The 21,421-nt window shown below is 36.3% G+C and overlaps 1 protein-coding gene across 1 annotated transcript in view; it reads left to right on the top strand.

Annotated features, from left to right (window-relative positions):
- LOC117411356 (visinin-like protein 1) overlaps positions 1 to 21,421 on the top strand; it is a 43,935-nt gene that overhangs the window by 4,935 nt on the left and 17,579 nt on the right. The window contains exon 2 of the mRNA XM_034018733.3: positions 20,308 to 20,474. Coding sequence (XP_033874624.1) covers positions 20,313 to 20,474 — 162 coding nt within the window. The 5' untranslated portion in view covers positions 20,308 to 20,312. The remainder of the gene's footprint in view (positions 1 to 20,307; positions 20,475 to 21,421) is intronic.

Raw genomic sequence — 21,421 nt, 5'->3', positions numbered from 1 at the left:
AGGCCAAATCCTTACATCTCATTATAATGTTTACGCCCACTTAGTATTCCAGATCGCTGCCCAATTCCATGCTTCTCTTTATTTGAATACATTTCAATATCATTTAAATGGATTAATGATGGCAAAGTGCTAATTTGATAGTGGGTGCAGAACACCAGGTGAAAACCATTCTTTACATACGCTGCATTTTTAGGGACAGCTAAAGTCCTACTTTACGCCAGCTAAACACATTTTTTGGCAGCAATATAGGTGTTTTGCAGCCGCAAATCACTTTGCACGTATCCTTACATTGGCCCATAGTACTTACCTGTTATAATTCAATATACTATACAGTATATTGTAGAGGGATTTGTAAATGCTTTCTGCTCAGGTGTGGGTTGATTCTTTTTGTTATATAATTTTCGGATATCTAGTTGTTGAATATTTACAGGTTAGAATATGCTTACTAGGGAAACACTGCAGTGACAACAATTCCGTTTTTTGTTCTTAATTTTAACAAATGTGTTATTTCTACATCTACAAAATCTTGAAAAAAGTATATTTTAATGAGGTATATTAGCGCCCTAAACTCACAAACCTGCCCTACAGCGGCCTGGTCCCGCTATATTTTTGTTAAATGCTGTGATGCTGGAGTTAAAGTGTGGCATAATTTAGTCCCACCACTATTCCAGATTATACAAAAATATAATAATGTTAAAATAAGGTCAAACGAGAAACCAAACACAAAACAATAAACTACCTGATTGTATTTGTGATGGCACGTTCCTAATGGCTGTACCCCCGTTAATTGGTAAGTTTTTCTTGATAAAAATAATGACCTCAGTAAATGTGTACAGTAACTTTCCCCTTACTGTATATTATGCATGTGCTATGCTTTACATTATTAACCATTGCTTTTAAAATGCTTTCTAATACAGTATGTAACTGGGATTTACCATGCATACCCAAACTTGCAAAACATGAAGTAAGACATATGACAAGATTCTAGTTACTCTGCAACCACTTTCAATGAAAACCATTTATGTTGTAGAATCTTAGTACATAGATTGAACACTGACACTAGAACAACTACCCAGTGGCGACGCTACGCAAAAGCTTATGGCCCCAAGCAGTCAAGGGGGCCCCGACTCAGGGTGATTAGAATTATTTTCTTTTAACCAGAACTCAGAATTTTCTGATATTGTACTGATTTAAAAATAGTTTTTTTGTTTTGTTTTGTTTTTTTTTTTAAATGAAAGTGATCCTGAAACACACATTTAGTAACAGAATGAGACAGCTGTCTAAGCTGACAGTGCGCAGAAACCTAATTTTTATTTATTTATGAAAAAAGGGGGTGTTTGTGAGATCGTAGTGTCTTCACAGGGCAGTACTGTACATGCAGTGTGCAGGATTTCTAGCGGAGCTGTGAAGCCAAGGCAATGGTGTTGAAAAGACCTTTACACATCGGGCAGAAAAAAAAATGGAGATGGAATCCATAGAAAAAGAAAAAGATATTATTATTATTATTATTATTATTATTATTATTATTATTATTATTATTATGGGATTTGAACTTTTAAATTAAAAACATGATAATGTTATTTCTATATATACATATTTTCACATCGGATGTAGTTATGTTATAATGTTATACCCATTTTTAAAAATGTTATTGACAAGATCAGAACAGATTATTGTAATTTAAAAAATCAAAATACACTTTTTAGACATCACTCTCAATGTGAATCTAACCATCGTGTTATTTCTTGCTCTTTTTATCTGTTGAAACGGGATTGGCCGTGAGTACCAATATAACCTCCCCACATTTTTTACTATTAATACATTTAAATCATAACAATTATGTTTCATTGCATTGCTATGGAAGAACTGAGAGCTCTGTGTTACTGGTGGGACTGTGGATAACAACTGAACTCCAGCTAATTTTCCAAAAAAAGTGAAAAAATAAGAATAATTCTGTTTTTCTTTTGTCACACCCGCATTGTCTCTTGCTAGATTTGCAGCTTTAAACTTTTACTATTACTTTCAGCAAATCAGTAGCAAATGTTGCTCTGGAGCAAAAAGCTTTGAAAATCAGCCTGTTACTGTATTAGCTAAATTAATTTCACAATTGACAGGTTTATCAATGTTTTAATTAAGAATCAGAGTCAGATTAATAGCAATCAATTACAACATAAAGGAGAAGGTAATAAAAAATAAAAACTGAAAGGGGGGGGGGGGGCAAAAATTATTTCTGCTGAGGGCCCACAATCACCTAGCACTGCCACTGCAGCTACCTAGTGGAGTGCTCAGAATCCTCAGATGAATCCGAACACAAATGTAATTGCTTTTGGATTTATGTGAAATGAACAGACAGCCTGTTAATTCTGTTAAATACTATTGTATATTAAATGAACACATTTTTAGAGAAAGATTTTAAATGCAATGGAACCTGAAATAATTGGTGATTAAATATTTTGGTTATTATTATTTGTTTATTTTAGCAGATGCCTTTTATCCAAGGCGACATACAGAGACTAGGGTGTGTGAACTATGCATCAGCTGCAGAGTCACTTACAATTACGTCTCACCCGAAAGAGCACAAGGAGGTTAAATGACTTGCTCAGGGTCACATAATGAGTCAGTGGCTGAGGTGGGATTTGAACCGGGGACCTCCTGGTTATACGCCCTTATCTTTAACCACTGGACCACACAGCCTCCTGGTACTTTTTAATGTGGCCCTGTCATTGTATTGAAAAAAAAGAAAGCCTGTACTTATTTAAGACGGCAAAATACAGGATTTTATTAAAATTCTATTTTTTTTTCTTATATTTTTTTGTTTATAGTATGATTGTCTCAATGTGAATCTAACCATCGGGTTATTTCTTGCTCTTTTTTCTGTTGAAACGGGATTGGCCGTGAGTACCAATATAACCTCCCCACATTTTTTACTATTAATACATTAAAAGCCAATGAATCTAAAGAAAATAATACTTGTGAAATGATCCATTGAAAAGTCGCCTCACATTTTCCATGCTCTTCCAAAAGTGATCAGGGAATCTGAGCCTGTCACCGTAATCTCCGGGTCTTTTGTAAACTGCAAGTTATGAATAATAAATTATACCATGCGCATTACACTGGATGTGATCTTTTTAGTGGATTTTATTGTTTCTATTATTAACAGTGGTAGATGCAATTCAGTTTTTCAATGCAGATTCGTTCCTCTGCTTGTTCATTTTGCATTTCCTTTGCACTGTTTATAAAGCATTAAATGGAGCTGGACCAGCCTATCTTCAAGATGTTCTTCCTGTTAGAATCAATACCAGGAATGTATGTTTGAATGGCTCCTTCCATATCTCTCCTCTTTTTTTCTCTCGAGTTAATTTGGGAGGCCGCACCTTTCAGTCCAGAGCAGCTTATCTATGGAATTTGTTTCCAGTGGAAATTAGAACCTCTTCTTCAGTTTGGAAAGCTAATAAAAACTTTGCTTTATCAAAGAATATTTGGGTAACTTTAGAGAGCTGAAACGGTTTTAATAATTTAATACATGATTTGAAAGTGGATAATTTTGTGCAATATATTTACATTGTACTGTTCTGTGTGTTTTAGACTAATGATCTACCATGTTTTTTTTTTATCACATGGTGCTATATATTAAATGATTTTAATGTTTTTTGCCTTGTATAGCACTCAGATGCCAACTGGCAAGTGGCACTATATAAAAATGCTAAATAAATAATTAAAAATTAAATTGTTTACTTTTACTTTATATTTTGGGGGTGTACAATACAGTGGCATGTGTTATAAAATAAAACTGTTACTAAATACCCACTGACACAACCTTTTAACGATGTTGCTGGAATAGTGCAATTTAGTTCTGTTAATGCTATAAGGTTGTATGTTAGTGGCTTCTCCATGATTGCATCTGAAGTATTTGAAGATGTTAGTGATGTTACATAATAAATGCTGGGTCTCAGTAGTCAGCGGGGCTTATACAAAATTAAATTATTATTATTAATAATAATAATAATAATAATAATAATAATAATAATAATAATAGATTGTGATGACCCTTACTATTTTGACAGTAAAGCAGGAGACTGAGAGATAACAATTATTAACAAATGTATTATAGGCTACTTGATAATAAACAAGGTTCCTGTCCGGGCCAGGACCACGCCATGTAAAATAACAAATGCCAAACCTCAATGAGACAGCTGCGCTCAGCAAGTGTATGCTTGCAACGCAGAAGAAAATCTCTCGCCGCCATATTTGCAATATTCCTTATTTTAAATTGATGTCTTCTTGTCTAAATGACACACCAAAGGTTATTGGCTACTTTGCATTTTCTGTGCTTTTAACGTGTTATGTTTGTGGTTTTGACAAAAGCTTTTGATACTGTAAGTCTAACGCTTGACTTCATCTGTTCTCAGTCTCAGCAGTACATTGGTTATATTTTATCTGGAGAACTAAACTCAGTCTGTTTCTATTAATAAGTTGCTTCCTTTGAACTGCGCACTAATGTGTTGTGACACTGGCACTGGTTAAAGTGGGGTGGTATCGGTAAGAAAAAAATAAATAAAAAACACTGGAAGGTCTCTCAGCAACCAGACCAGAGACTACAGCTCTGTCAGCAGCACAGGATTCTATACAGCAAAATACAGGAACACAGCAATAGCGGCGTTGCCGTGCCTTTCTTATAGATTAACCCCCCACACCCACTCCTGTATGTTGATGGTAGGAGAGCGATACACACACTTCGGGCCAATGGGAACACATGGAACACATGCACAGACAGGACCAATCGCAGGGGAGACACAGACCATGCGCAACAGACTGATATAGAGACACACCGAACCAATCACAGGGGAGACACAGACCACGCGTAACATGACTGATATAAGGAGAGGACCAATCGCAGGGGAGACACAGAACATGCCCACACGCAGGATAGGGTCACACAGACTGAGTTATACAAACAAGTGGGAATTACAGTACAACACAAATGCACAGATCGTTACAATATTTAGTGTACATACGTTTGGTTAGCCTGCCGTGTGTAGCAGTCTTTCTTTACTGTACGTCTTCACTGTTGAAAGTTAAGTGCCTTCCAATTTGACATGCAGACAAACACGCACAACAGTGACTTGATTTTACAATTAATTATAAAACTGTTTGATAATGAATTTTTTAAACCAAAAAGTAGGCTTGCGCCCACTTACATTTTATTAATTGAAAGATTTCTTTTCACACTATTATTATTATTATTATTACTATTATTGTTTGTTTGTTTGTTTGTTTATGTATTTATGTATTAGCAGACACCCTAATCCAGGGCGACTTACAATTGTTACAAAATATCACATTACAGAATATCGCATTTCAGAATATCACATTACAGATAAGAGCAGTTGCAAGTAAAATAAAATCAGTAGCAAAAGATCAAATTCAAATAAGTGCAAAAAATAGAGAATACAGTAAATTACATGTAAGTGCAGGTTCGACTAAGAGCAGTTAACTTACATTAAAAATATTTGCTTGTACGAGTAAAGTCCAGTATGAGCACATAGTAAGTACGATGAATGGTTGAGAATGATTTCAAATAATTTATTTTTTGACAACTGAGGTAACACTTTTTTTGGTCAGGTCATAATGTGTCCAGTAATTAACAAGGAAGAGTTGACTGTTATTATTTTTTCAGCTGTTGTTGAGGAAATGAGGCTCGAAGACGCAGAAAAGTTCTGAAACTACTTACGGATGGACACCCAATCATTCGAAATACTACTAAACTTAGTAAAACCTTTAATTGAAAAAGAAGATACCTTCTTTAGAGCGCCTATACCGGCAGAAGAGAGACTGCTGGTGACACTGAGATATCTGGCCATATCTGGCTTGTGTAGGTGATACCTACACAAGCTTGGGATATCTGTACAGAATCTCAAAGCAAGACCTGTCTGTAATTATCCCTGATGTCTGTGTGGCAATTTACCGTGCAGTCAGCATTATAAGAACCAATCAGAGTTCACGAATTGCCACGTGATCGTCTTTGTCTACAGAAGTCTGTCAGGAGGTTGCTTGGAAAGCAGAGTCCGGCTCTACTTCAAGCAGCTGGTTGCGTAACTGCTCACAACTGGTTGGAGGGACGTCCACATATAAGCGACTCGGTTGCATGCAACTAAGTTGAGTAACTGATTCAAATTGCTGCGTTAAGTATTGATGGGCTCTTTCTTGGCCTTCATTACTTCCAGGCACTGTCTTGGTATGGATGTTGTACATTGTCAAGCACTAACCATAAGTATCCTGGGTGGGGATCTTAGTACATGCTATTTTTGTAATACTTAAATAATATTTAGTAATGTTATGTTCTTTAAACAATTATTTAAAAATACATGGAAAAGGGGATGCAATATTTCTGGTCGCCAGTGCCAGTGTTCTCAGTCTAACACATTTTGTGTTAATTAGAAAGATGATTTCTACAATACTGATTGTTGAGGAGCATGTACAGTACTGTTCAAACAGGGACTGTAATTTTCACAAGTGTATAAATATATGTGAAGCCCTAAGGTTGAAGTGAGGATATACACAGGATTTGATAGGGTGTGATATCACACAATGGTTTCACGCAGGCACTGCAACAATGTGTCATACTGTATTGAATCCTGCAGTACTAAATATCAAGACTGTCTGGTAATTCAATCAATAAAATATCCCCTGTAAATATACCTAAATGTCAGTATAGAAAAATATGATGCTTACATTGTCATGTAAAACAGGAAGTATATTTGATTTTTGAAAGCCATTGGGTTGTCCTTTTTTTTACTTTTGGTTTTACGTGTTTAAATCTTTTGGCATTATTGTTAGCTGTGTAATTTACAGTGCAATGTTATTTTTGCTGGGAAAGTCTTACATTCCTCATGTAACATTAGTCAAAGAATCTGATCGGGGTGTGTGTGGGTGCTGCTGTTGAAGTGAATATATACAGTGGATAGTTCAGAAGTCATGACCAAGAGAAAGAAAAAGGATGATATCATTTTGGGTGCTATATTGTTGATTATCTTGCAATGAAGTTAGTTTTTTTATTGTTGAATATGGTATGTATAGTAAAATTAATTTGTTTTGGCAGCTACTTTTCTTAATCGTTTTTCTTTTAGACCTTCAATACCTCAGGGAGAATTCACTGAACAGACTTGCATTTGTTTGCAGCCTTGTTAGCACCCAGAAGCTGATTGTGGGTACTTCTGTTCATCTCTTTAGGTATAATGTCATGTATGTGTCTTTTTCATTATCTAATTAATAATCAAAAATAACACACATCACAGAATCATTTTTGAATTTAACAGCCAGTAGCCCACTATAAAATGATAGGTTCAATGCTTGATATCTATTGAAAGTGAGACTTCTGTAGAATTTTTAAATTATGATTGTTTAGATCTTTTTTGTTTTGAATATTTTATCCTGAAATATTGGTTGTTTTATTTTAACCTGGTGTAGAATATCTGCCTCTGTAATTGAAATTTCAGAGATTCTTATCTGATGTGACATGGCAGGTTTCAAAAACTTCTGCAAGGCTTGCAGTATGAGTGAAAAATAAGGAAAAGTCTTATTTTTAGAATTATTAGAATGATTTTTAGAAATCTTGTGAATCACCAATTATTAGCAGTCTTAAGATCTACCTTGGTAAATGTGATTTTCAAGAATTGTTAGAAATTATGTTTTTGAAATTGTTTGACTGCATCAAATGACCCTACTGCACAAATAACATAGACCTGGTGTGCACAACAGGCCCAGCTCCAGCTCCTTTAGGATGGGGGGCCAGTAGACCTCTCAGAGGGGCCCCCATTTAGACATATACTTTTAAACATAGTAATTTTTTGTTGCAGTAATAATATAGGCTTACAGGCAATTCCATGACAAACAAATGTAACTGCAGAGTGACTCACCAAATACTGAGTATTCTTTTAGATATATTCAGAGCATCTCTGCCATCCATGTTCTACAGGTGTGCATTTGGGATGAAGTTTTTATCTCTACCTCTTTTATTCTGAGCTGTCTTTTTTATTCCTTTAAACTTAAACTGCCTTTCCATTCATTTTATTTAAACTATTATATATACAATCTTCCTTTCCACTTTCCAAAAGTAATGATAAAAAACAAAAAAACAAACAAAATGAAAGCAATATAATTAAAGCATAAGTTTTCTATTTTTTGAATTGGAGAACTATTTTACAAGGTCCTCCATGTTCAGACTCATAGTGACAGCTTTTTCATGAGCCAAAGTTTCTCTTTGTGTCATTGAAGCATGGATCGACAAAAAGAAGTAAGTACCTGTGACAGAGTGGAGAAGGAATTTCCACATGAAGCTGTAGATACACCAAAGCTGACACATACATCTTATGCAGCAAAGGAAATGCATCTGCATATCCATGGAGAAGTTTACAGACAGGGGCACAGTCTGCATCTTTGTTGAGTTTTTTAAGCAACATAGGTTTACCTACAACAATTTCACTGGCCATGTAATTTTTGTCAACAAGAGTTATCATCTGCAGAGGCTCTAGCATTGTAGCATCGAGAAATGTACTAGATTGGGGTACAAGGCAAGACAAAGACTTCATTAAATCCAGATTCTTCAGAGAAAATCTGTGTTCCATCTCTGACACTGCTGTATCTAGAATGTTTAACACAGGTCTCTTTAATGTCAGACTGCAGTCAGATTTAGCAGTACTTGCAGAGTCTGAATGTCCTAGTGTTGAAAACACAACAGAATCAGCTAGATGCTCACTCATGGTTCTCTGTCTCTTTGTAGTATGCACATCTCAGCCACACTACAGAGCTCATTCCAGAAATCTTCATCTTGATGGAGATTTTTTAATGCATCTACTGATGCTTTCATCACCTCACCAGCAGAGCACAGATCAGCAGGTTGTGATTGAAGAACAGCATTGGCTGGCTTTAAAATACCAAGAATATGGACTAGGAACTTTCCAAGAACAAAAAGCTCTGTCTCTTCAGCTGAGAAAAAAGTCCAGATGCTTCTGTACATAAGTCAGTATGTCAAGAATAATATCCTGATTATCAACAACACATTTGGTCACTTCAAAATGGCTTGTCCAGCGAATTTCTAGCAGTCTCTTTAGGAAGGGCCATTGTACTTTTGAGTAATGTAGTGCCGATGAAAGAATGCATACAGAGAACTACAAAGATCAAACAATCTCTTTGCACATGGTTCACTTTGAATTGCATGCACTACTACTAAGTGCAGCTGATGGTTGTAACAATGTATGTATGGTATGTGCCTTCCTAGTCTTCTTTGCAGCAAAGCCTGCACACCTTCATTAACCCCACTCATCACTGATGCACCATCGTAGCACTGACTGATGATGTTGTCAGCATTAAAACCTACTTCAGAGAGGTGTTGAAGTATTTGATGCAATTCAAGCAAGCCAATCAGATGCTCCTCAGGTATTGAATCAGTAACAAATCTTACCATGATGGACAGATTTTCTACATTGCACTTATCTCGTGCCCCATCAATTTTGATACAGAACCCACTAGAATCAGAATGCATATATATTTCTCTTTAATTTGATTAAGAACCATTTTACTTAATGTCTCTATCACCTCATTTTGTATATCTTTTGATGTAAATTTTGCATTTTGTGGTATATTCTTTACTATCTCTGCTAATTTGGGATCTTTCTGTAGAGTGTATTCAAATAGCTTTATGAAAAGCCCAGTTGTAAAATGGTCCACATCATCTATTTTATCACTATCCCCACGAAGGGGGAGTTCATTGACTACAAGAAAATGTACTATCTCACCAATGATTTTAACACGGGCAGCAGTGTGGTGTAGTGGTTAGGGATCTGGACTCTTGACCGGAGGCTCGTGGGTTCAATCCCAGGTGGGGGACACCGCTGCTATACCCATGAATCTAGGTACTTTACCTAGATTGCTCCAATAAAAACCCAACTGTATAAATGGGTAATTCTTTGTAAAAATAATGTGACAATTGTAAGTCGACCTGGATAAGGGAGTCTGCTAAGAAATAAATAATAATAACATAGTACCTGTTTTTCTCCACTGGTTTGGGGCCTGACAGAGAATCAGTGGTTTCTCCCATTGCCTGTCTGTGTTTAAACTTCCCCCAAGTGGCAACAGCTTGTAAATGAGCATGACTCGTGGCATGTTTGTGAAAACCCTTTTCACGTTCAGGCGCAGATTTCCAATTGTTAAACCTGCGTACTGTAAACACGGTATCCTTGTCATTTGCTACCCCAAAAATGCGACAAGGAAAACAAAAGCAGGTATCTTTTGTTGTGGAATATTCGAGCCAGGGATGCGTTTTAAACCAACTTGCTTTAAAGCTTCTCTCTCACAGACCAAACATACCTCGGTGTGGATAAGATTGTAAAACAGGCTGGCTAGGAGTATCTCTATAAAGATTGTCAGCAGTTGCACTAGAAGAACAAGAAGCAATGGCAGATTTTATGTTACTTTCCTCCGTTGGACTTTTATTATCAGTGCTACTAGTCCTATTTAAAATTGGGACTGCACCAGCTGTCACGCGACAGCTGGAAAAAATTATATTTAGCACCCTTGAGGGTGCTAACAAAGACGAACCTTAACTGATTTTAAATAATAAAACCGGTTAAAACGGACTGTAAATTAAATGGTCAAAACAAAGGGGGTGGTGGTACAGAGCATGCCACTTAGAGCCCACTGGTCGACAAAAGCTGTCATGTCGCCAGCAGACTCTGCGTGGGCGTGCTCTAAATTAACCCAGGACCGGAGTCGGGCCCTGAACATGGCCCCACAGTCAAAGAGACCCTCCCTGGTGATCGTGTGCTTCCTGGTCTTGTAGATGGCCAGTCTAGCAAAAGCCAGGAACAGATTCACCAGGAGGTCTCTCTTCCTGGTGGAGCCACGAACAGGGTGCCCAAAAATGAGAAGGGTGGGAGAAAAATGCAGCCAGAACTGCAGCAGGAGGTTCTTTAGGAACAGAAAGAACTGCAGTCTGGCGCATAAAAAATATATGTGAACTACCGACTTGGACTGACCACTTCATTTTAATAGCTTCTTAAACCGGATGTGAGCTTAACCTGACTGGGCAGATATATATATATATATATATATATATATATATATATATATATATATATATATATATATATATATATATCAAAAAGCCAGCTACCCAACGTTTCGATATGTTGTACATATCTTTCTCAAGGGAGCCTGTGTTGAATCAAAACATTGGAGGTATTTATAGGTGTCTGACGGCATGACAATTACTTGTTATTGTTTATATTCAAATCCATGATTTATTCTTACATGATGTAATGGTGTTCTATATATTGTGACATCATTTTTACTTCTATCTTTGAATCTGTATTCATTCTAATTAACATTACTTTATATAAACTTATATTTATATTATCATGCAATGCTGGCTCTGAGGATCAGTCTTGATTTGGCCTCCCCAGCGCATCAGCATGCACAACTTTTGAATGAATTTTGTTTATTTATTTATTTAAATGTTATATATTTATTTAAGTTAATTAGTTCATTCTTTTCTGTTGAGTCCCGCTGGCATAATCGTGTTCAATCTATTTATCCATTTACTTTCTTTTATTCTTCTATACGTCGCATTGTCTAATTTTAGCTGTTCTAATACTACAAACTTTACATCATTTATGTCATATATATATATATATATATATATATATATATATATATATATATATATATATAATGTTTAATAATGTGACATGCTTTGCAAGTACTGTATCTATATTCAAGCATATATGAGTCAAAGAGAAAATGTAAAAATGCATGGATGAAATTAGAAAATGAAACAGAAGATAATATACGCATTTGTCCCACCCAGCTTCACTCACTTAGAGATTTTTAAAAAATCTTAATACGATTTTTTTTAAAACTGTTTAGGAAAGTGGGTCTGGGGGGGCCAAAGGGACATTTGGTGGGGCCGGGCCCCCCCTGGCACCCCCCTAGCGCTGGCCATGGTGCACAACCTTAAAAATATTGAAAACAGCACAAAAAAACAACAACTTTTATATTGGTTCCAGAGAATGCACAATGCAAGTCTCAGAGGAGATTGATGTACTAACCGTTTGGTCTTCTTTTCAGGAGGAAACCATTAAATGTGTTCCAATCAATGTTCTAATGTGTCAGTTACAAGGTCACTCAGATCACTGCTGTTTACAAACATCTCTGTGCAGCAAAGAAATACAGTATGTGTTTCCTATTGCTGCAGCATAGGAGCACAAATGTGTACAGTACGCTGTCTATAACTGTTATTTAATTTAGTAGTCATATGCTTCCTTCACAGTCGTATAATCTTTAGTTTACCTACAGTAGTTAACAAAATATTTCCATAAAATGTCTCTACCAATTTCAAAACATGATATCTTGTACAAAACAAGATTGTAGAAAACTCTGTTTGGAAGCCATGCTTTTTGACTGCCTCGTACTTTCTGGGTCAGTTCACATGGAGAGTGAAATTGTCCCCAATCCAATCCCCACCCCATCCCCACCCCATCCCTAGTCCTGTCAATAACCAATCAGCTGCTTCCCCCATTTACTGGCATGCTTTCCTCCAGTAACGCCTTTACCCAGAAGACACTGCTGAAATTAAATTACATAGGGAGTACAAGAAGTCCAAACAGGTAACCCAAGAATAAGGCATAGAAACTGAGAGTTTCCTTTAAACTAAAGTAGTACCAGATATCATATTTTAATTATAATGTACTGTATGTGTTATGACATGTGTTTCTTTTAAAACTACACAATTGAGACGTATGTAGCTAATGGAAGTGCAAAATGTCTAAGATGTTTAGAATTATTTTGTTAGCTACAATTACAATTAATAAGACACTATGTAACAGGGGGGTTGTTACACACGTGGGTCATCACTGAACAAGACTGAGGCAGTCACAGAGCATTGTGCATTGACACGCTGCACTGGCGCGTAGATTTAATCAACACAAGTGCTGACACTAGGGTACCAGTTTGGCTAAAACCTTTCTTTTCAGAGCCACTGTGTCAGCTTGAGGGTTCATTGGAAAATATATCAAACCATATTTATCAATTCTCCAAGGCAGTTCGTGATGACATTTATTGGGGTTTAGTCCATGTTACTGTTAATAAATAATGATGAGATGAAAGGGAATATGACCTATTAATACATCACGAGGAACTACATATTCTTTTAAATTTTTTGTTTGTTGAAGTGACATATTGAATTGTAAAACATGTGTATTAAATATTGTTACCTGGCACTGCAGAAGATGAAGCATGGCAAAGCAATAAGTGAGCTGGTTACTGGGATAATAACTGAATATCAGATTTGGATGATTTAAGAATACAATATTCACTCAACAGTGTAACAGAAAGTCGTGAGCTGTATGTTTGTAAGGCTTCGTGCAGACTGTCTGCATTGTACTGTCTGCATGTCTGTCTATATGGAACAATTTGTATCTAGTTAATGTATTCATAGCCATCACAGGGTATATGCTGTTACCGTACTTGTTTTTTTCCTGTTATTTATATACTGCCTGAATGCTATTTCTGCTGATGCCTGCCTGTTCTTAGTCATAAGCCATGCAAGGTGTCTTCTGTTAGGGTTTCACTGTTTTATCTGGGCACTGTCAGGCTTCATGCCAGAGGTGTTCTTTCATGGTGTTTTTCCACTCAAGAAATGTCTTAAACATGCACACAGGCTTTGCCTCATAGGGTGTCAGTTTCCATTATTGATGCACCTGCTAGCCTCAGGTCACCTGAACACATCAGATGATTTCCATCCATCTGCGTGGTGCCAGCTAAACCTGTGTGGTGTCCCTAATTCAGTGCCCAGGCTGTGTATTTCTGTACAGTAATCAGGCTACAGTATTCTTTAATGTTTTACTATAAATCCACTATGATACATTCATTGCTATACATTGTCACATATATTTGAATGTGTAAAGAAACTAATGCATATACATGTGCTTTTTAGAAACCTAAACAGAAATGGGTTTTCTTCACAACAATAAAAATATCCCCATCATGTGTGTTAGATAAAAAGTATACCTGATCGGTTAGTCATTACTAAATCTTTAAACTTGAGGCCAGTCCCTGTACTTATTCATTGTTTGTTCTTACTTGAACTGTTTATTTTAGTGCATTATGTATTGCATACTAAATAGATAGCAGTGTTTTAGGAATGAGGGGTTTAATAACAAAATTACTCAATATTTATTATTATTTGTTTATTTGGCAGACGCCTTTATGCAAGGTGACTTACAAAGACTAGGGTGTGTGAACTATGCATCAGCTGCAGAATCACTTACAATTACGTCTCACCCAAAAGACGGAGCACAAGGAGGTCAAGTGACTTGCTCAGGGTCACACAATGAGTCAGTGGCTGAGGTGGGATTTGAACTGAGGACCTCCTGGTTACAAGCCCATTTCTTTAACCACTGGACCACACTGCCTTTACCTTTTTTTGTGAACCTCTCCGTTTTAAGTCTCAGGCTGTTTTGTCATTACAGTATTCCATTTATTTTTTTCCCTCAAATATCTGCAGTGTTTTAAAAATCACAGTGCTATCATTAGAGAGAATGGACAGTTTGGGTTCTGCCATTTGCAGGAGTGGTGTTCTTCATGTGCTGAAAGTAATACCAGGAAAACCTTTGATAGCCTTTGTTAAAGAAAGCTTATGATGTTTTGTGACCTCTGATCTCACAAAATGACACAGCTGACATGGTTCTTTATGTTGTTAATCTGGTTAGAAAAAAATATGATGCACTCTTAATGGAAATGGTCTATATTGTATGTAAGTTGACAAGGGAGAGATGAGAGGTCAGAGGTGAACACAATATTTGGTGATTTATTCTTGCCCTCGTTGGTGTAATTGAATGGGGTGTTTGCCTGGGGCAGCTAGCTAGAGATTTTCTTTGGTTGAGATTTAAGTTTCATGTGCTCATCATTTAGATGTAGCTAGTTGAAGCTCTAATGGTCAATTTGTCTTCATCAGAAGACTTATATGCATGTCTTTTAAAATAAAATAAGACCTTGACTGTGATGCACCCTTTGTCACATAAATCAGTGTCAATGTTGTTCATTACATTATATTGATTCACTAACTTGATTCACTAAAATCCTTGGAACCTACTATATAGATTTTTCTTCTTCCTTTAACTAATTATACATAGAGCAGCTGCTCAGAAGGTTTCTTTTTCTTTGCAGAGCAGAACTATACATTAAAATAATCTTCAAAAGGGAGTTTTTAATGTTACTTAAAATACTGTATATACAGTAACGCTTCAACTGGTAGACTCCTGAGGGCCCATGTTATCAAACATCCAATGCTTTATTTCCATGCTGTCACTCAGTGCGTTTACATGGCCAGTAATATTCCACTAGTATTCGGAATACTGAATAATCCGAATATATCTATATATATATATATATATATATATATATATATATATATATATATATATTCTGCCATGTAAACAGCCTATCCGGAATACGAAGAGGAATATTCCACCTCTGCATATTCGGAATATTGGAGGTGGCATATTGCACTAGTGGAATATAAAGCCATGTAAACGGCATATTCCAACTATGAAGTGTAACCCACAACAGACACACACAATAACAAATACTCACAGCAGTAAACATGACGGCACATGCGAGAAAACACAGCTACTTTTATTAAGGATTTTAAAGTCATAAAACAGCTTGATGGCAAGAAACAGAGATGTGCAGAAGTGTTTAAAAGGATAGCGGAAAAAATCATGAAGGGGGATTTGAGAGAACTGTGGATCAAGTTTGTCATTGATGTTTTTAAAGCACAGTACTATAAGCAAAAGCAAAAAAAAAAAAAAAAAAAAACAGAAGTGGGCGAATCTATAATTTTTTCCTTACTTCAACCTTATGAATGACATGCTGGGTAATCGCCCTTTGTCTTCACCGATCCTGTGTAGCGTATGAAGGTGCATCCCGTGAGATCGTGCACCCCTTCAGCGCAGCAGTGTGCCTTTATCATGTGCACGTCAAGCGATGTAAGGGGAGGCGATGGAAAAAAAACTTGAGTTTAACATTTTAAAAATAGAGGAAACAAGCACATATTGTACATTTTTCTCTTTGCAAGCTTTTCCCACCTCTGTACTTTTGCTGTAGATGTGTTTGTTCACAGAACTTTTTACTTGTGTTGCAAAATTGACGATAAGTGCATAAAAAAACTAGATGTTGTGTTCAATGTTTTAACTGTAGCGCTGTATATAACTAGTAAGTATAAAAAATGACAAAACAAAAAGGAAAATATGTTTATGATGTAAGGGGTGCACTTTCACACCGGCATGTGAAAGTTACTATATACAAATCAGAGCTCATGGGTCTTATACAATTGTGTGTATATATATATATATATATATATATATATATATATATATATATATATACATATATATATATATATATATATATATATATATATGTAATTCACAGTGGTGAAATCCAATTCGACTTCAAGGTCAACCAACAAGGTCAGCCACGCCAAATTTCAAGCCTCTGTTATGATGTGGAAACTCCCATTCATCCTTGCCGTGGTCTGCTCTTAAGAAAATACAGGCACCTGTTAGTATCCGTAGGGAGCAAAGAGCAAAGCAAGAACAAACCAGTTTTAGCTGGTTCTCTGTGAAGTCTGCTGGATATCCACTAAATATACTACAACATGTGATGCAAAAGCTGCATTCTAGTGGCAGCTTTTAGCTCAATCATATACAAAAAAATTGAATAATTTACATTAAAGCTGTGAAAAAATATCTTTAGGCATGCTGCATGTGAGGCTTATAGCACTAAAAGTGTGTGGGTTGTGATAAGAGGAGATAACATAACTAAATCTGGGGATGGAAATCGTGTTTCCTAATCCAAGGTTAAAATCAATCATACAAACTAAATGTGAGAAGCTAAAATGTATACCTTTCAAGTAGCTTTATAATACAATAATTCTGTACTTCAGGAATATCTGACTGCCACAATAAGCAAAGTAGAAATTGTTTTATGGATTGGAGTGACTGTGATAGAAATTTAGCAATGTTTTTTTTTTTTTTTTTATCCTTCAATATTATTATTATTATTTATTTCTTAGCAGACGCCCTTATCCAGGGCGACTTACAATTGTTACAAGATATCACATTTTTTTTTACATACAATTACCCATTTATACAGTTGGGTTTTTACTGGAGCAATCTAGGTAAAGTACCTTGCTCAAGGATACAGCAGCAGTGTCCCCTAGCTGGGATTGAACCCACGACCCTCCGGTCAAGAGTCCAGAGCCCTAACCACTACTCCACACTGCTGCCCGTATGTATGGTGAAAGATATCTCTTTTTTTTATATATCTATAAAACGTATAGCTGAGATCACAGGCCTGCAAGCATGCTGTTGTTGTATTAAGAAAAGGTATTCTCACAACTAAACTCTTTTTCATAGTTATTAATGTAGCAGTATCTTAATACATTTTCTTTGGTATTTTCAAACTGTGATTCATGAATGGTAGCACTCATTTATATTTATTTCAACAGAAATGTCATACGTCTGGTAAAGACATTTTTTTTAATTAGTGCTAATCTGGTACAAGTGGCGGCGCCAGGCTCTCCCCGGTGAGGTGATGGGGCGGGGTGGGGCGGGGCGGGGCGGGGCGGGGCGGGGCGGGGGGTTGGCAAAAATATGAGGGGGGGACACTCCACTTTGTGTGGGCACGTATAGTGTCAATGTTTCAATATGTCTCGCAAAACTTCAATATTAGGATGGTGGAATCTGATGTAGATTAAGTACCTGCTAATAATAATAATAATAATAATAATAATAATAATAATAATAATAATAATAATAATTAACAGATGCCTTTATCCAACACAATTTAGATGGGTTACAGTGCAGTATGAAGTATAAGTGCGATTTGTAACAGGGCCGAGGCTGGGCGCGAACCGGTGACCCCACGCACTTCAAGCGAGCGTCCAATTGCTCCCGTTTGAACGGGGTCTTAGAGCACTCAACTGGCGATCCGTGTGAATGCTTCTCAGACAATCTCGGCTCACTTAAAATAATCCGAGATTATAAAAATAGGTGGTCTCGTCTGGTATGGGCAATCGACCCTAGTGCAGATCTATTATTTTTGCCCTGTGTGAATGCTAACCTGTCTGGGGGCGGGTCGTTTGTAATCACACCAGCCCAGGGCTCACGCGGCATGTAGTTCATATTTATTTAAACACTTTAGTCTTCATACACTGTGAAGATGCTGCTAGCTCTGGAAATCAGATCTATTCTACGGTAATAATTTTGATGCTAATAGTAGTCCCAGTCCTTCATTTGTTATTATTATTTTGAATTGGGTTTTTAAGCATACAGATTTTAAAGCAGTGCAAGATTGTAAAATGGATACATATATGCTATTTGGTTAAGTCTGGTTTGTTATACAATTATATACAAAGTTGCAATTTATTTATTTTTGCATAATTGCTACATTGTATTGCTGCATGTTGCAGTTATACAAAAGCGTTGCAAAGAAGAATTGTAACACTTAATGTATTATAACACTTAATGTATTTGCTTACGATTGTAAGTCACCCTGGATAAGGGTGTCTGCTAAGAAATAAATAATAATAAATAAGAAGAAGAAGAAAAATCCTACAGACAATATAACGTAACAAAACCGGCAAAAAAAAATTTGGTAGAGAACTATTTGATTAAATGTTTTAGTTATGGGAGAATACATCTGAGGAACGTTTTGTTAATGATGTGGCTGCAGGTAGTTTACAAACCTTTGACATTGACGTTTCACTGTGTAGGGGAATCGTCGTTGTAAGTCAAATACTTCAATTGAGCATCTTTTTTCTCCAGTATTGAAAAGCTCATCGCCTGTCTCTGTCGTATCACTTTTACTGCCCACTTGTGTCGCACATTGATAAAATGTTGACATAAAACCTTAAACACAAATGACATAGACATAATAAAAAAATCCCCAAACTTCATTGTTATTCGTCACGATCTACACATATTGAAAAATCAGTTGTGCATTCGATGCCCCTGTGTGAATGAAGGGTAAACCACAATGCAAATGCTCCTTTGCAGTCATGGTTTTAGAGCTTTTAATGTCATGTCATCTCATCTCATCTCACTGACACAGGGCAGGATCTGTAACGACAACGCCCGTTACACTGTAATAAAATAAGCAGTCATGTAGTGGACAAACAACTAACATGTATAGGTTACATTTAAAGGTTTAAGCAAGGGGTAGAAGTTGAAATAATTACAAACATTAAATAACATTGATTGTTAACAACTTAAAGTTAAACAAAATATAATATTTAAAAGTAAACCAATAAAAGTTGTTAAATGTTTGTGTATGTTTTTTTTTTTTTTAAATAGAAACTAATAAGAACTTTAGAACATACTGAAATGGAATCAACACAAGAGTTTTTGAGATAACGTTTCCTTGAGGGAAGGTTTACGCAGTTCCAATCTGTTTAAAAGTAAACCAATAACAGTTGCTAAATGTGTTCTTTATATATAAACTAGTAGGAACTTTTGAACGTAGTGAAATGGAATCAGCACAAGAGTTTGTGAGATAACGTGTCCTGGAGGGTATGTTTAGTAGTAACACAGTTCCCCCTTCAGCACTAGTGAGTAGCTTGTTGTCAGTGCTCACACAGCAAGCATCCAGTCTGTGAGTTCATGTTGAATGTCTTGACTGTATTGTTGGTCCCTGATTAAAGTTGCCTTGTTGAAGACAATAATGGAATATTTTTTGTCGATAATTCAAAAATTTGAGATATCCCTTTTAAATTTTTTGGTGGAGGGGCTACAGAGGGGGCTAAGGTAAACTTTGGGGTGGCTTCAGCCCCCCCAAGCCCCCCCAAGCCCCCCCAAGCCCCCCCATCAGGTACTGCAGTATGATGTTCTCACACAGTACCATGCTGCTAATATATTAGCAGGATGAATACAGAGACCGAATACATAGGTCTATTATATAGTGTCTGGTACTGAATAACAACAGTAAAACCTAATGCATATAAAATGAGAATAATATTTCATTCACTACAATATGTTTCAATCAAAGAATTGGAATTACTGTAGATATCTATTTTTATTGTACAAGTAAGCAATCTAACATGTATCAGCAGTTATTTAAAAGATAAGTATAATTTTGTGCATGGGGTTTTTGTCATTGACATTTTATGTAACATTTAATGACATTTAGCAAAGGAATTTACACACAAAGCCAGTGGTAATTAAACAAATGACAATGTGTTCTTTTCTGCAGAAACAATGGGGAAACAGAACAGCAAACTGGCCCCTGAAGTCATGGAGGATCTGGTGAAGAGCACAGAGTTTAATGAACATGAACTGAAACAATGGTACAAGGGATTTCTAAAGGACTGTCCCAGTGGCAGGCTCAACCTGGATGAGTTTCAGCAGTTGTATGTAAAGGTATGTTTGGGGGTTAAATGTCTTTGTTATACCCATGCTGTACAGTACACACTGGGGCAAGGTTGAGACCATCAAACCCATGTCACTTGTAGAGTCTGATTCAAACCCAAGATACCAGAGATGACAATACATTGAATTGCTGTTCTCTGGTGTAATTAAAAGGCCTCTTTTAAAGGACGAGTATTGGTTTACTTATCAGTCTAGTTTATTTTTTTTTTATTACCTACCCAGCCCCTACCCTTCTCATTTATATACATACAGTATGTAACGGGCAGTATTGTGTGATACACTGCCAGATACTGATTCTGTCCCCCTGTCAGTTAAAGCTCTATCCCCATAAATGGATGAGCCTTTTTTTTTTGCACTGTGGTTAACATGCACAGGTGTGCGAGGTTGTCGGTTTGCACTCATTCTCCGTGCTGTTCCACATACGTGCAAAACTAGGGATAGCATGTGTGTTTTACTGAACATGTACAAAATAACTTACTGTTCGTTAGAAAGATGGAGTACGACTTTTTCTAAATACATGAATGTGTTTTTTTTGTGGCCATCTCATGACTTGAAGGAGATTCTTCTGTAGCCCCCTCATGGCATCAACAACTTCTTAAAAAAATAAATAAATAAGAATGACGAGCATCCCTTTCGAAACAAATTTTCAGCCAACAGTGTGGTTTGTCTAGCCTCAAGCATTCAACATAATGCTGCAATGAAGCATGCATCATTTTCAAAGCAATGCATCACAGTTCAATACAGTTTTAATATTTATATTTTAAAGTGGGATGACAAACCTTTATTTGTAGGCGGAGCATTGTAAAACATGGCGATTATTAATTAATGTAATGTAATTATTCTAAAAACAGATATCAGCTGTATATTTTATGTTGTGTCTTGCATATCCTCCCAGGTTTAATATTAAATACCATCCATTTAGATACATTATGCAATTG

The sequence above is a fragment of the Acipenser ruthenus genome, chromosome 6 (assembly GCF_902713425.1).
Source record: "Acipenser ruthenus chromosome 6, fAciRut3.2 maternal haplotype, whole genome shotgun sequence".
Taxonomy (NCBI): Eukaryota; Metazoa; Chordata; class Actinopteri; order Acipenseriformes; family Acipenseridae; genus Acipenser; species Acipenser ruthenus.
Note: the sequence above shows the minus strand (reverse complement) of the source record. Positions and strands in the feature narration are given on the sequence as shown.